Source organism: Numenius arquata, chromosome 11 (assembly GCF_964106895.1).
Source record: "Numenius arquata chromosome 11, bNumArq3.hap1.1, whole genome shotgun sequence".
Lineage (NCBI taxonomy): Eukaryota > Metazoa > Chordata > Aves > Charadriiformes > Scolopacidae > Numenius > Numenius arquata.
In genome coordinates, this window is record NC_133586.1 from 28523946 (window position 1) to 28540851 (window position 16906).

The window sequence follows — 16906 nt, forward strand, 5'->3', positions numbered from 1 at the left end:
AGAGGCAAAGTTTTGCTTCCTTGTAGAGCTCTCATTCCTCTCTCTGACAACAGAACTAAGAAAAACACTCAAACAAACAAAAAACCCCAAACCAACCAAACAACAAAAGAGGAGAGTTTGACTTCTGATCTTAGAGTATTTTAAAATGACTTAAATTTTCAGAGCACAAAATTTTTGAAGGGGTAACACTCTTTTCCCCCCCCCCCCTAAATACACAGAACTTACCATTGTTTTAAATAACTGGTTCACTTTCTTTTTTTTGGATGTTTTCTTGTCACCATCTGAGGTGGAAGGAAACACTGGTTGACTCAACCTGTGTGATGCAATTGTTTCATCAGGTGCCACAGCGCAGACGGACAGAGTTAATCCTTAGAGCAGAAACATTGGTTGCACAAAACAAAACCAAAAAAGGAGAGTCAGAGCATAAGATAAAGCAGAATTCAAAATAACAAAGTACTGAAATAACTAGAAAGAAATGAGACTTTTTAAAATCCTTAAAATATAAAAATAAGTAAAAGTTTCCCCATTTGTTAAATGGGAAGCACTGAACTTCATTTCATGGAAACTGAACAGTGAAAGAAATTAACCGATCTGGTCAAAGAAGAAAAAATAGATAAATAGAAAAAAAACATGAAAAAGAAGTGGGCCGTGACAATCTGTTATGTTGTGCTAAACATCTGTTACAGACATCTGGAATGACAGGGACAATGAGAGGGACAGATGAAGTGCAGGCTAAGAAATGGGACATGCTATGGAAGAAGCAGAGGATAAAGGATATTGATAAGGGGCACATTTTCTCTCTATACCCTGGCCTAGAAATGAGTTCCACCTTCAGTGACACTTTCCCCTTCTCTGTCCTGCAACTGGCAGTCTTTCTAGTGGGCACTTACATTATCTTATTTCCCCTTCCTCTTACTGTGAGGGAGGCTTATGACATTCTAACATGAAAAGCAGAAGTTGAAAGCCCACTATGGGGCAACCTTTGGGGATATTCACCTGCCAAAACAAAGCACAGAGCATTTTTTCCTGTTTCACAGGCTGCCCTCAGCTGCTGCAAGTGAGAACCTACCAAGCAAGGGAGATGAATAGACCCTGCCTCTCTCAATGCAGGGGGAATGCCCACACTGTACAAGGAAGCAAAATGCGGAGCTCCAGAAGTAACACTTTTAGAATTTGGAAGTTAGCATCACGCAGCACAGTGTTACCAAGCAGTAGCAGAAGGCCAGCCTCAAAACCGTAACCTTTGTCTCAGAGGCACAGAGTCATATAGAGGGAGCTCCCTGCCCTCTTGGAGCAAACCCGTTATTGCTATGTTTTCTTAACATCGCAACAAAGAAGTGCAGATCCCTTATCTTAACGTAAGGAGCTTACCTGGGATAGTTGGCATGGAACGACTGACAGAACTCATCTGCTTGAGGACAGATGTTTTCTGAGGTGCCACTACATGTTCTGAGAGGTTGGTGTCGCTCATGAACTCGTATTTCCTTGACAGCTGTTTAATATAACAAAACCCCAGTCATTAACGATAAACTGAGATATGAGGAACAAAGATCTAAGCAAAATAATATTTTGTGAAAAGCATAAAGGAAAATAATTAATAAACAAACTATCATGCCTAACCCGAGTTCCTTATGGGATTGTTTGCTGAGTAAACAATAAAAATATCTAGAAGCAGTAGAATTGGGTCCACCTATAATATTATACACTAGCTAAAAACATGTAACGATTTTGCAAGATGATTTATAGTTAGACAAATACTTCTCATTCCAGATAGAGAAAGCTACTCTAAAAAAGCTAGCTAGAAGATTCTGTAATCTGGGACTGTAGGATGATACCCTACCGTGTTTTTGGAACAATACAATCAGCCAGCTCTGACTGTGATCTGCACAGTAAAATGAAGTTTTGAAAACATTTTTCCCTGTTGCATTAACATAGCCAGCTCGGCTGCTGTGGGGCTTGTCACTAATTTTCTGAAGCAAAAGAAAATCCCGTAACTCAATCTATAGTGAGATTCCCACAGTCAGGTGTGTTATTTAATTTAATCAAAAGACAGAGGCATTGTTTGGTTTTATATATTAATGCTTCTCAGAGCATGACTGTGCTTTAGAACTCTTTTGTATGAGGACATGTAGCGTAAGGCAACTGTAATCCTCCAAGGTTTCACCTTGTTTCCCAGAAGAATCTTAGCTTTCTACTGAATTCACTTTGCTTTTGATGATTCCTCCAAAAATTTTTGATCAAATGACTTATGCCCTCTCCATGTAACTCAACAATCTTACTGACTGACAGTTTAATTTAGATAGGGTTTGTGTATCCAGAGGACATCTTTCGCTTTTTTTTTTATTATTTCTTTTTATACGAGAAGAAGAAAAGTCTCCTGAGAATTAACTACCCAAAAAAAAAAAAAAAGCCCAGTGTAAGTTATGGAAGTCATTCTAATGATCCAGCAGTGCCATAAAAGCACTCAGATGATCTATGGAGCGAGAGATGCCAGTGCTTCCAAACTTCAGTCTGGCACCATTTAAGGAACACTGTTTGCAATCTTGCAATTTCCTAACAGCTGCGTGTTCCATAACAAGGTACAAAACGTACAGGACTCATCACTTTTGAAATAGCCCTGACTGCAAGGAGCTGCCATGAAATGTCAGCACAGTCAATTGCCTCTCCACAGGAAAGCTAGCTTAACCCTCCCAATACAGTACTTCATTTCAAGTTAACCAAGCTTCAGAATTTGCAACTTCAGGGCTGTATTATCTGTCATCATAAGCAAGTAGAGATGTTTCTAATTTTCCATTGATTTGTTTCCTCCTCAGCATCTTGCAGGGTTCATTCATGGCAGGGCAGATATCTCTGCATCCTGCATATTTCCTTTTATGACAGCTAGAGTTCTATGTGATACATTTTTCTTTTCCTAAGCAAAGGAGTAATATCCTCTTTTTTCACGGGTTATAAAATACTACGCTGAATCAGTAACATACACATTTCATGTCAGAGACAGAAATATCAGGTGCTGTCTTCTCATCAGCAAACACCACGCTGCTTCTTTTTGTTCTTTTTTTGGACCTTCTCATCTTTACTTCAGGGTGAGGATTAATTTGCAGAGCAGTCTCCTCCGATTCTGCTTTCGCTGGCTTTGGTAGCACGACTTCCAGATCAAAGCTGCAGGAGCAAAAGAAAAAAGTACAAGTTGCTGAGTGATATTTTAAAAGCCACTGGTATTCTGATGTCATTACCCTATGAAATATAAATGCGGGTCAGCCTTTCCTTTGACTTTCTATGCAGCCTTGTAAGCTGTTGGCAAAAAGTATCCGATGTGCTTCAGCTGGCAACTGTAGATACAATTAAGACGCCTTCGGGAGGTATGACATCGTCTTAAATTGTTGCAAAGAACATAAAATATTAATATGAGTGCAAATCCCTTTTTAAAGATTTGTGCATTAGCTTAAGAACTCCTAAACTAAACAGAGTTAGAGCTCATATGGCAAGTTTATGCATAATGATGATGGTCCTGAATGCAAGCCATGCTCTTTTGGTTGTTGAAAACAGTGAAACAGTACTGCTATTTATTCTCTTATTTTACATGCATCCTCCTATTTATTTCAGCATATTGGAGAACAGTGCACATACCGAGTGATTTAAAAAAATAACTCTCCCTCCTCCTCTTCATCTAATTTCTAGAGTTTTAAAATTGGGCTATTTTTCATTAAAAAAAAAAAAAAGAAAAGATATGAAATTGTTGCTGGCTTTACTCCCTTCTCTGCTGATGGAATTAGCCTATTGAACACGGGGCTCAACTTATTTTACAACAAAAATTGTTAAAGCAAGTAGTATGGTGAATTTGTTGACCTGTCCTTCCTAGAAACAAATTAGCATCATGAGAATTAAAAGGAGGTGAATGATTCAGCTGCTTAAGTATGGCTGTCTGGTTCCATAGGAGACGTGCTTTATTAGAGACAGGGGGCTGGCAGATACACCACAAACCGTGTTTGTGTGATACTCCCTTCTGGAGTGGAAGCTGAAGGGCAAGAAGAGCATCTCATAACATGTGATACTACACATGTTCATTAGACAACTCAAAAAATTTAATTAAGTATTGTTAAACAACAAACTGGCAGTCTAAGATGCAATAATAGAGGGGTATCTTAAGAAACACTTCCAAGTTAGGGTCACACATTTGGACTTTTTACTGTTTAAAACTGAACTACTCAAAAAGGGAGATCACAATCACAAAAAACCCACAAACACTGCTCAGCAAGATCTATTTCATATGTGCCTTGTCTGGGAAGAAGTTCTGTGTGCCCAGAGGATAATTTAGAAAGTGATCAAAACAATCTGTGGATGAAAAAAGCTAATCAAGAGACATATAACTGATCTCTCAAATGTAAAAGTTTTTATGTTTCCCAGCACAGTTAGGAAAGCATATCAGGCAAAGCATTTTACATTCCTACAGGCTTTACTGAAACATTCCACCTCCTTACTTGCAAGTTTGTAAAGGCTTTCCTCTTCCTCTTCAATTTTTACAAGCATAAAGATGCTAATTAAATTAACAGCTGTATAAAAGAGAAACTTGCAAAAAACCTAGATCTTTCTTTTTTTTTTTTAAATGTCATTTAAATTATAAAATATTTGCTTCCTGAAAATTAAATGCCACTTTTTTTCAGTCAGACTTGAGTATATCTTGTCTATTAATGTTGAAATACTGCAGCTTTAAACCTGGTGGAAGTGATAGGTACAGGTAGCAAAAATTTTGGCATCATCTGAAGAGACTGGAAGTGGTCTTTATCCTTGAATGCCTTTTTTCAGTCTTTTAGTTTCATCCCATAAAACTGTATAAAAACCAGGACTGAAAGAAAATTTGTATTGTATTCATAACCAACCTTTCTGAAGCAATTTTGTTTGGAGTACCGCAGTCTGAATTCATGGAAGTCAGTGAAATAACTGATAACTGCCGATAGGATCTCAGCATTGATCTTGGCCGTCCTACTCTCTTGTCATCAAAATCTGGCTGCAGGATGGAAAAAGAGAAACATTTTCTATCAAACAACTTTGGGTGAACCTCATTTCATCCCTCTTCACTAGGTCTTGAAGGCAGCACAAATGTTTTAACATTTGGCATGAAAGAAGTTATTTGCTACCATTAAATACTGTGATTGTTTCTTCTGTCTGGATACACTCTAAGATCTCTCAAACTCAATGATACAGTGAGCAGCTAAATCAACTACAATTGATGTAAGTAATTTTACGTTTCAAGAAGAAATTAAAATAAACAGTGTCTGCTGATCTTATTTTGAACAGCCCTGGGACAGGCCACTGAAGTACTTGCTTGGGCAAACATATTTAGTTAGCCCTTCCTCCAAGACACTAATCATGCTGCATTTTCAATACAACAAATTCTGCCATTTCTATACGTTAATACAGCCTTTTTTAATTACATGTTTGCAAATGTTGGACAAAATTAATATTTCTCTAATAGCCCAACAGGAGGAACAGGAGGATTCCCCAGGTCATCATGTGTTGATATTGCACAAAGCCATATACGCTGCACCATCTCTCTCTGCAAAGCTTGAAGTTGCTGTGGTCTGCAGTGGAAGGCGAAAAAGGAGATTTTCACTCCTTTTAAATCTTCTTGAAGAGATTTAGCTGTCAGTACGGAAGCATTCAGCTTAACGTTGATGGCTATTTAGGCTTTGCAGCCTGGTACAAACAAATGAAACAATCTGACTTCACAACACAGCTGGCAGTGGCTAGTAAAGGGAGATATCAATTGCAGATCAAAGCCCTAAACCACTAAGAAAAATTACAGAGGGGAGAAACATGAGCATTTGTTTTTACTTCCTTAGTAAAGCGAAAAAAATTGCAATTTTAATAGACATAATAAAATACTCCCAATATTCCAGAATGAGGAATATCTGATACGTCAGAGAATTAAATCAACTCTTTGACCATTAAACTCAGGTCCTACTACCTTCAGATCACAAGAAAACCCATAAGCAACAAAAGTTTAGTGTGTGTTTTTGTTTAGAAGAACAAGATGAGTATTAAGAGAAACTGCAGGAGAGGTTAAAAGGAGAGCAATACCAATTCTCTGGCTCCGTATTGTTTTTCCACTTTAACTTTTAAATTCTTGAAACATTCCTCCATACGGTCGTGGAAAGGCCGAAGGTTATCAGAAACTCTTCTTTCATGGATTTTAATTCCAGCTCCAAGAAAAGGTATCTTCAAGAGGGGAGGAAAAAAAAGAAGAAAAAAAAGTGAGAATATTAAACTGGGTCTGACAAGCCCTCTAATTCCGTTTAACGTCTGCGCTAAGTCAACTGCAAAACTCTTCCTGTGACTGGCAGATAAATTCACTAGTCCATCTCAGCTTTTCACAGCAAGTACAAGATGGAAAGGGCTCTTGAAAAATAGGCTTGCTCAGTAAATTTCTGAAGAATGTTTGCAGCCTTATAATGACTCTTTTCTCTCTCCTGTGCATTTTAATGTTAATCCCTTATGAGTTTAAACACACCATGCGAGAGTTTAAGTAATTCTTAGACTACTAGTCCACCTGCTTATGAAGGTGCCTGCCATAGCTTATGAGAGAAGGTAGGGACCAAAAAATATCCAAGTGGATTCCAGGCAGGTGGTTTCAAACTCTTCTCTTTCAAATGTAGGATTAAGTGACTGGGAAAGGTTTCAATGTACTGGGGGCTTATTCATGTGATCGCTTCCACAACTGCTGCAGCAATGTAATATGCTAATGCCTGGTTACTGAAAGTAACTTCTTCTTTTCCCTTGATTTGACTCTGAAGACTTCTTCTGTACTCCCCACATCTCCAGAAAAAAAATCAGTAAGATAATGCTGCAATACAAATATGAACGAATCAAGCCATGACTAGAGGCAGCGTGCACTAACCAGTCTGATTTTGCTCAATTTTGTGACAAGTAACCAAAGGTTTTTTTAGATCTCTGATTCTTCCTACTAGAGTTGAAACAAGGTACCTAATGATAGCTTTTAAAAACTAGGGGGGCTGGTGGAAGTGTAGATACCTACTCCCTTAAAGGAGAACACCTGATAAAAAGATTAGGAAAAAGTCTATCCGTTCATTCAATACCTCCCTCCACTTGAATTTCTTAAAAAACCCTTCTTTGTCAGAAGGAATGGCTCCTTATCAAATAAAATAATAATTAAAAAATCTTCCAAGAAAGCAAATATGATAGTGATACTACCTTCCTAACCCCTCTTCCCTACAATGCTTTTCTTTGCTATTATATTGCTACTATCATATTTGCTGTTATAGTAGGGTAATATTATCCAGTTAAAAGCAAACAAAACAAATCTTATCTTCAAAGGTAATGGACAGCACACTTTGACATGCTGTTTAATTAATAATAAACGTATTCACGAAGAGAAACTTTGTAGTGCTGCTCTTTAAAATATAACAAAATTTCATTACTCTTCAGTCTTTGAAGATAGTGATTTATGAGATTTGTGCAATATATTTTTAGCTAGCCTTCTGCCAGTAACCTTTTCTAACTGCTTCACCATTTGACTTTTAGCTATTTTGCATTAGTTTGGGCTAAAAAAAACGAACCAAAACAAAAAACAAACCCCAAAAAACATGGTAAAAATTACACAATCATCTAAATGCTGTTCTCCTGCTAGAAAGGAACAGAAAAACAAAGAAAAGGAATAGCCTCGGAGGTTATATCCAAGGTAATATCTGAGGTAAAGCCTTGGATAACTGCTGTCAGTAGGAAGTTACCTGCCAAGCAATTAGATCTTTGAGTCTATTCAGCTTTTCTTGATCCTCTGGATGGTTCCTGATATATTCTTCTGTAAAGAAAGCCTTAGATAGACAAAAAAAAAAAAATTCAGTCCATCATTTCTACAAGTAAAAAATCAGTGATTGCTCCACTGACTCCAGCTGGTGTCCATAATATTGGTCAACAAGTAAGAGAGACATAACACATGCTCCTTAACCAGATCCTGCTAGTAGTAATTCCTTATTATATCAGTTGAGAACCGAGGTGCTTTTTTCTTCTTTTTTAAAAGATATTCAGTCTTTGTCCAACACTGCTGAGTTTGAGACCCTTCCTATGAAACCCAATTACTGTTTGTTTTTTTAAGCTTGCACCGAAACTAAAAAGGCATAAATTTGGAGTATCGTGATTTACACCAATAAATGATCATTTTATTGAAGTATCCTACTTACTGACATTATCCAGTGTTATATAGAATATACATAATTCAATAAAGAAATGGAACCCTTTCATAGATAAGCAGAGCCAGGTACTGCACACACACTGCCTTTTGCTGCCCCAAGACTTTATCCCCAGGTACAAAAGAAGAATGTGGCCATTTGTCCTTGACTGCCAAAAATCTAAACAAATGATACATTAGGACTAACATAGCATGTCATGCTCCCCCAGAATATGTCATGCTTACCACATATAATTGTGTGTATCTATACATATATATATATATGGCATCTTTTCAGCACTGTCCCAGTCTATCTGGCCTGCTGAGCCTACTGAGCACGGCACATGCTTTTCATCAGGAAATGGCAGGCTGAAATAATAGAACTCTGCGGCTGTGTGGTAACTCCATATTCATTTTTATCCAAAACTTTAATAATTTAGAGTTTAAATTGATATGAGTTTTTAACGTTCCGGCCTTCTCCCCCGCCCCACATTCACAAGGTAGCCTTAGGGGCAAATTTTCTACAGTTCAGTTCCTCCAGACATTCCATTTTCCATGTATTGCCAGAACATTTTTTATTTGTATTCCCACTTTTTAAACAACAAAGCTTGTTATGCAGAATGGCTGCAGTTACTGAGAAAACCTGGTTTAATTCATAACCCACATGTAAATATGCCATACCTACTTTACGATAAACATGATTCATTTGCTCCAGACTAAACCTTTGGATGTGTGAGAGCCTATTTAATTACCAAAGGGGTATCTCATCTCAGATGTATATGAAGACCCTCATGACTGCAATTAATACTGAGCTTCAGTTACTCTCGTTTGCAAGTTTCTGCTTTCAAAGACAGATGTGACCAGGATATGAGGATCTCCTCATCAGTGGAGTTATGGCTTTCATACTCCCACATTCCACTATGACTTTGAACAAAAGATGTGGGAGGATTATGAAATAATATATTTAAACATGTTCTTTGCATTGACTCAAAATCTCTTACCTTCTCGTATTTAGCAAAGCCACCCATAACAGCTGGATCAACAATTCCATTCAGAAGCATGGAAAGTGGATTGATAGGAAGGTTCTCATCACTCTGGTATTGGTTAATCATCATCAAAATTTTTTCATTCGTTGTGGACATAGTCTCAATAGCGTTCTCTAAAGGACTAATTGTAGTCTATAAAGAAACAAGAGACTTCTAAGGTTTATAAAGAGATAAAAAGGTCTTTTTGGTTTTATAAAACTGCATGTGTATGAACAACATCCTTACAACTCAGCAAACCAACACAGATTTGTTCAATGCTCTTAGGACTTGGTCCTGAAACTGTAAATCAGATGTAAGATAGATTGATCCCAGAAGTAGAAAAATAAAACATAAGTAATAACAGTTTTGTAGGTGTAAAAATAAGTAAATAGCAATAGTCTTGTGTGATAAATTTGCCAACTATTTCGTACATGAGGATTCCTATAGATACATGTTGTAGGGATTCTCAGCATGTTAATACACACCTGTGACATGGCGACAACCTCGAACCATCGTAAGATTCCAGGAAGTTTGTATGCTGTAACAAATGATGTTCTCTCAATCCACATAGACTATTAAAAAAAGATAGGAGAGACAAAATGATACATCAGTATTTAAACTTTAATCTCTTCTGCCTTCTGAAATGTCACAGTAAAAAGAATGTAGATGGAAAACATATGCACATTTTTGCATAAAAAGACACTGCAAAATGAGTCTATCACAGCAATTTGCACAAATCATTTCTCTGATTTCAGATTGGGTCATCTTTAGGCACTAAGCCTGTACAAAGCAGAGGAAAAAGAAAATTACCCTTAAATCTTTTAGTATCTATTCCTATTTTTGCCATTACAGATTGAATGACTGTGACTCAATGACCTGCTCTCACCTCTACCCAGATTATACTTCCTCCCTCCACTTTTGAAATGTATTTCTGCAATTAAAAGCAGTAATAGGCCTATAATAACTTGCCAGAATTCTTACTTTTTTTTTTTTTTCCTTTCTTTTTCCTCTTCTGAACAAGACTAGCTGTTGGTATTTTGAAATGCCACTAGTTCATTTACCCTCCTGCTCCTTATTTTACCAATACCAGCTCATCAGAAACGTCAGTACTGAGAAACTTTATAATAAATGCAATGAAGACATACTCCAACTACCCCAATTTCCACCTCTCTGAAGTATGCATATTATCTGTTGTTATCAGCAATGATAATAGTAAAGATTTTACTTTTGCAAAACCATTTCAAGGTATATTCATAAATTATTTCAAAACTCTCCAGTTTGCAAAGGAAACCATTGTGCATCCTGAGCCTGATAATTGAGCGCAAAGCTGGGATGTCAGGGTAGAGGCTGCATCTGAAGCATTTAGTTTACCAGCAGGTGAGAAGCTCCTTACGTGAAACCATTGACGCTACCGATCAGCACGCACATCGCTGAAATTGGACATTTTTTAAATAAATGCCTTTTCCCATCAGTATCCCAAGAGCACAGCTTTAGCCGTAAAGATTGGATGGTTCAGTTTTCATGACAAACTGTAAAATATCAGCTATCAGTAAAATTAAAATATAGAAACTTGCCACATTTTTATGACACTGAAAAATAATTTATGGTGTTGCAGATTTCCTAGAGTATTTGAGCAACGAAGACTATTTTTCAGCATTACCCCATTACGCATGGGAATAAAAATGACACAGGCAATACTGTAGTCTGTCAAGATTTCCCGGGGTTGATGAAAGCAGACAGCACACACCTCTCATTGCCAAGCTGGTGGCTGACAAAAGTGTTGTAAACTCCAAGAGGCAAACCATTTGATATTTATTTACATGTCATCTTGTTTCAACTGTACCAGAAAATGTTGCTGCTTAATACAAACGTGTTGAACATACTTAATTACACAACGTTTACCTGCAGTTGAAAGGGATGTATCACTAAGTACATAGGAGCAGTACTGAAATACAGAAATCTTGCGTTTATTTTTTTGAACTAGATCCTCAAGTTTGGGTGTCCGTAACGAGTAATCAGAGACTAAGAAAGGATCTAGACCCAAATTCAGTCACAGCTACCAGAACCGCATCCATCACCCTGTCATTCATTTACTTACAGCAAATTCATTTTCAGGGTCAACAGATCCTTTTCTGACTGGTCTTGAGTAGTGGAACCGGTGCACATTGTTGGACTTATAAAAACTGAAAGATTTAGAAAAGACTACTGTAAAATACAGAATTCAGAAATTTATGGATCTTGTTATCACAGTGAAATATTTCATTTTGAGTCAGTTGAGTTTTTAATTAAAAGCAAATTTACTGCTCAGAAAAAAAGCACTTCACTGAAAACTCGGGAGACAACTACTTCATCTATAAATCACTGTCAACACACAGTACTTTACAAGTATTAAAGCTTCAGCTTGTGACTGGGTGTAGTTTCTAGGTATAAAAATTACAAAAACTTCCAGTTTAAAAATATTTTCTACACCTTCTTCTGTAGGTTTTAACATTACTTTCCTGTATTCTTGCTGTGGCATGTACACTGCTTGTCTGCTTTATAATGGCACACAAAAGGAGTAGATTTTGTTAAAAATAACTGATGAACAGAAAGGATATATTCACCTGGACTGAAATACCTGTGGTTTTTTCATCCCCAGCACATGCCAAATCAGTTTAATCACAGCTAAAAAATCTGCTCACAATGCAGAGCAATGTTTTTTCAATAAAGTAAACATTTGAAGCAATTAATAACAATTTATTGCAATAGGTAAGAAAATGCATATAAACAGTTGTAGAGGGGGACATCACTGTAAAGAATCTATTGCAAATTCATGTTGTGATCTATTTTATTTAGCTACTCAATCATTCTCTGTCACCATGAGCACGTATTTCCACTGAGCTTGGCTTTTAGTACTGGCTCATTTGAAAGAACAGAGATTGCCCCGTTTTGGCTAAGTATTTTGCTGTCCACAGAAAAATATCTCCTTCTGGTTTCTAGTTTTTGTTTGAATTAAATTTAAAGTGATGTGAAGTGAAAGCTACTTTTGCAGAGCAAAAAAATATCTCAGAAATACCTTACAGTACAATGAAGCCATGTTTTGGAAGCCTAGAGAAACAAATCCATGGGAAGACCCCAAGCAGCTGAGCTAAGCAAACTTCTGGTGTGTTAGTTCAGAGGAACTTAGGATTTCTGATCCAAACTACCGAGATTATCTTCATTGATAAAGAAAAGGGAAAACACTGCCGTACTGAGCCAGATCACTTTATATAGTTCCATCTGAAAGGACAGATATTTTGAGCTTTTGATAGAATAAATGCATTGCCATCAACTAACATAATTAAAAATTAAATGCCCAATAAAGTACACTCATAAAAACAAATCTTTAAGACCAGATGAAATTAGCAGTTCGGATGAATTCTGCAGCTGAGACAAACAATTAAAACATCTCCCATGTGACAAGAGATTGTACTTTATGTGGTGCATTGCACTAAATAAAACTATTAAAGGTTCAAAATGGGGCTGGCACTACACTGAAATCTAGTCAAACAGGACCAGATTGATAAGCTTCCTTTCAGTTAATGATTTTGAAATGAATTCAAGTTGAAATTGGGACGGTCCTTTTACTTATTTATTTATTTTTAATCTTGTAGTACAAGACCTGTGTTTGTATCTGCTGTATTTATTTTGGTGTATGTGGGGGGTGATTCTTCTTTTTCCACTCTGAATCAATTGCAATTTCAGTAAAGATTCTAACCAGAAGGCTGCGGACAAAGGCGACATCTGGTTTGGATCCAGCTGTGGAGCAGTTAGAAATGAACTCATCTCAGCTGACAAAAAGCAGCCTTCTCTCTTCAGTCTCTTTTTGGAAAGTCATAATTTAAGTGTTGTTAATGGGTTTAGTCTGAGGGTTTGTTTAAAGTGAGAAGGCATTGCAAAGCCTCTCTTGCATTAAAAATGCAGGTGCCTCAGTTTACCTGGAGCAATTTTAGCTTAAGATGCCTGTTTAAACCAGTTTCAGTTCCGGAGATCCAGCCATACCTTGTGCATTCACAAGGCACTGAGAAGAACAGGGAGAAAACATCGCCTGCCTTAACTGATGGTGCTTGTAGCTTTTGCTGTCCTTAAGTTACAAGCTAACAAATAACTATCTTGACATTTTTCATTCAGGTGTTAGTGACAAGGAACAGCTTTTATTGACTATGTTTGCAACCATGTAAGTCACAAGAGGTTTAGAGTTGGAAGGAACCTTTAAAGATCATCCAGTCCCACCCCCTGCCCTGGGCAGGGACACCTCCCACCAGACCAGGTTGCTCAAAGCTCCGTCCAACCTGGCCTTGAACACCTCCAGGGATGGGGCAGCCACAGCTTCTCTGGGCAACCTGTTCCAGTGTCTCACCACCCTCACAGCAAAGAACTTCTCCTTTTATCCAATCTAAATCTACCCTCTTTCAGTTTAAAACCATTGCCCCCCATCCTACCACTACAGGCCTTGGGAAAAAGTCTCTCTCCATCTTTCTTATGATCCCCCATTATATATTGATGGATTCAATATATAAATGGGGGGAGGAGAACGGGGGACCTGTTCTACGCTGGGTTAGGAGTTTGGAAACGTTAGCCAGTTTGTTATCAAAATACTCTGGACAATTAATTTCCTTTATTCCTTTACAAATACTTGACCACAGTACCAATGGAAACCATTTTGCCACCATGTGTTTTGCACTCAGCAAGGTAAATCACAAGAAGATTCTATTGTACCAGAGCCTTCAACTCAACCATTCTCATCCTACCTGTCACCTCTAAGAGCCCTCTCTCCAGCACTTGTCTAAGAAGTTGTGTTGAAAACTCAGTGTTTTGGAGGCAAAACATGGATTTTACCTCCCACCCTGTAACCACGTACTATTCCTTAAGTCATAGATGGGTAGATGTTCTTTCATGAAATTCCTAGGGAATACCTAAGTCAGTAAACTAAGACAGTAAGAGCTCTGCGATTCATTGGCAAATGACTGAGTCCACAAAATAAGGCTGTCAGTTTAGGAATATGGACTCATTTTGATTATATTATCTATTACAAAAATTCACTTACTTTATAATTTGATCAGGTACTGCCTTATTTTTGAATCTCGGTTGCTCCTCCAGGACTGGTTGCACTGTAAAACACTGGATATCTGAAATTGTGAAAGTTAAGGGCATGGTATTAACGATCAGTATGAAATACTGTAGGCTGCGGGGGAAATAAAAAAAAAATAAATGAAAAAAGACATTTCCCAATGAAAAATATGCAGGGTTCAGGGTTTCATTTGTGGAGCTTTCTTGGCCAAAAAAGGAAAAATCTGCCAGTAGTAACCAGTGAATATATATTAATATTAATTTTGAACTGCATATTTTTATTATTTACTGAGCTTGAATATCTGGAGCTGAATTTATCACACTGAATCATTCATTAAATTTTAAAGCCCAGCCAACGCACAAAAATATCATCAACAACATGTGATGTTAGCGGTTTCACTATTTAGCTTTAGGCATGCATAATGTCATGATGTTTAGCATTTCATCTTTGAAATCTGTAACTGAGCAGCCCTTTTACCCAAGATTTCCTTTTTCTATGGAAGTGTTATTTTTTAAGTTGAATACTGTATTTGTAAGTAAATATATCGTATTCTTACATATTTCAGTATATTGGAAACTCATGCCCTCTGGTTAGATTCTGTAGCTTTTTCTTAAGTGCCTACATGGTACATATCTGCTTTTAGTTGCAAGTAGACTTGCGTAAATACTAGTTTAAGAAAGGACCGAAGAAAAGACCATATCATCTCAAAAGAAATAAAATTAGTTAAGACACAAGACAGACTTAATGAGAGCTTTGCTCTCAAGCTTAAGGTACGATTTTAGACAGGTCTGCAATACTCTCCACTTCAGTCCCAACAGTGTGAAAAGAAAGCAGTATTCCTTTTCTCCTCCAGCAGGTTCCATCAGAATAGACTCAAGAGAGCATGTGAAGTGTTACAATATTACCTTGAAAATTAATAAAGGAAAATCAACACGTGAAAAATCCAAGTCTGATATAATGAGGTGGCCTCAGATCTGCTCAGCCAGTGATCATTCAAATCAGAACATGAACAAAAAGATAATGTGTGCAAGCAACCGTTAGAGTATTTCATCAGAAGAATCATTTAGTGCATTCTAGAAGATGGTTAATGATGTTTATGAGTTAATTTTCCTAGGAAAATTTCCAAGAGTGACATAAGGCATATTTATGTTGCCAAGAAACACAGGTGATACCCAAGTGCAGTCAGAATGCACTTCTGACTGCCAGTCAGTGCCAGTCAGAATGATGTTCATAGAAGACATGAATTTAATATCAAGCCACAACAGCTGGGAAGGTGAGGTAATAGGCAATGTGCTGCTTTAAACTTGACCAATTCAAGCGTTCATTAGTGGTTTTGCAATTTGAAGAAAATAAAGGTAAACCGTGGATGAACTTGAATGAATTTTCTTCACCAAAAGTGTTGTCAAGCATTGGAACAGGCTGCCCACAGGAGCAGCTGAGTCACCAGCCCTGGAGGTATCTAGAAGACCTTTAGACATGGCACTTGGGGACATGGTTTAGTGGTGGACTAGGTTTATGTTTGGACTCAATCTTAAGGGTCTTTTCCAACCTAAAGGATTCTCTGATTCTGTGGTGACTGAAAGAGACAGACACCTTAGAACTGTGAGAAAAACAGGAGCAAACATCTTAGGAACAAACCATAAAAGACACACAGGCCATATGAGTAAACCTGCAAACTGAGCTGCTGCATTAATAAACTTCCATCCTTTTGAGGAAATGATTGTTCCACACGGATAAACTATTGCTGAAGATTTCCCCAACCCGTATTTGTTCTGTAAAGTCCCCTGTGTTGAAGGATACATTGACCAGGAGAGTTTTTGACGTCCTCTCCAGGTGCCGAGGTGGTGTTCATCATCTCTGCGCTGGGAAACTGACTCATCAGCTGCACCTGGAAATCCTCTCTCCTCTCATATTCCTTCCCACGATAGATGAACACTTTGTTCTGCAAGGTACATATAGCTCATTTCTCGGGCTGCATGATGCTGAGACAGAAGTTATAGATGCATGTTTATAAATACAAAGACACAATGGGGTCTCCAAGTTTTGGAATGAGTGTTTCTGTTTTCTGAATGTAAATGAATGTTAAAGCAAGACACCATTTTGACCAGGTGCTGGAATGCAGCACTCGCGCTCCAGAGACACTACTTTATGCTGTTAGACAGAATGAAGATAAACTGGAATCACCACTGAGGATGCTCCTGTAGAACTCAATGAAATCAGAGTGGGAGGTAGAACTACTGAAATTCCTTCTTGTCCGTCAAGTAAAGAAAACTGAGAGAGCAGATTCAGTATATAGATGTCTGCTTAATGAAAACAGTTCAAACTTACCATAATTGTCCTAAGATATCAACTAGCTGTTACCATTCAGGAAAAAACTGAGAGTAACATAAGACAGTTGGTGTGAAGTTGGCATTGCCACCTCAATGCATATTAGACATCAAAAAAGCAATCTGAACTTCAGTCATTTCGAGGAAAACAAAAGAAGGAATCTGAGTATCACACTCAATAAGTTCATAGTGCATCCACTATGGATGCTTCTTGTCTTGCCATCTCGTGAACTAGAAATGACCATCAAGGGAACCAGGATGTTAAAACACATGGAATGGCTGC

General features: G+C 37.6%; 1 protein-coding gene across 1 annotated transcript in view; it reads right to left on the bottom strand.

Annotated features, from left to right (window-relative positions):
* Positions 1-16906, bottom strand: part of DOCK2 (dedicator of cytokinesis 2) — a 188001-nt gene that overhangs the window by 2045 nt on the left and 169050 nt on the right. The window contains exons 41-51 of the mRNA XM_074155774.1: positions 16097-16238; positions 14273-14354; positions 11306-11390; positions 9693-9779; positions 9184-9360; positions 7746-7829; positions 6079-6216; positions 4878-5005; positions 2979-3159; positions 1372-1492; positions 226-368 (exon numbers count right to left, since the gene is read on the bottom strand). Of these exons, the coding sequence (XP_074011875.1) occupies positions 226-368; positions 1372-1492; positions 2979-3159; positions 4878-5005; positions 6079-6216; positions 7746-7829; positions 9184-9360; positions 9693-9779; positions 11306-11390; positions 14273-14354; positions 16097-16238 (1368 nt within the window). The remainder of the gene's footprint in view (positions 1-225; positions 369-1371; positions 1493-2978; positions 3160-4877; positions 5006-6078; positions 6217-7745; positions 7830-9183; positions 9361-9692; positions 9780-11305; positions 11391-14272; positions 14355-16096; positions 16239-16906) is intronic.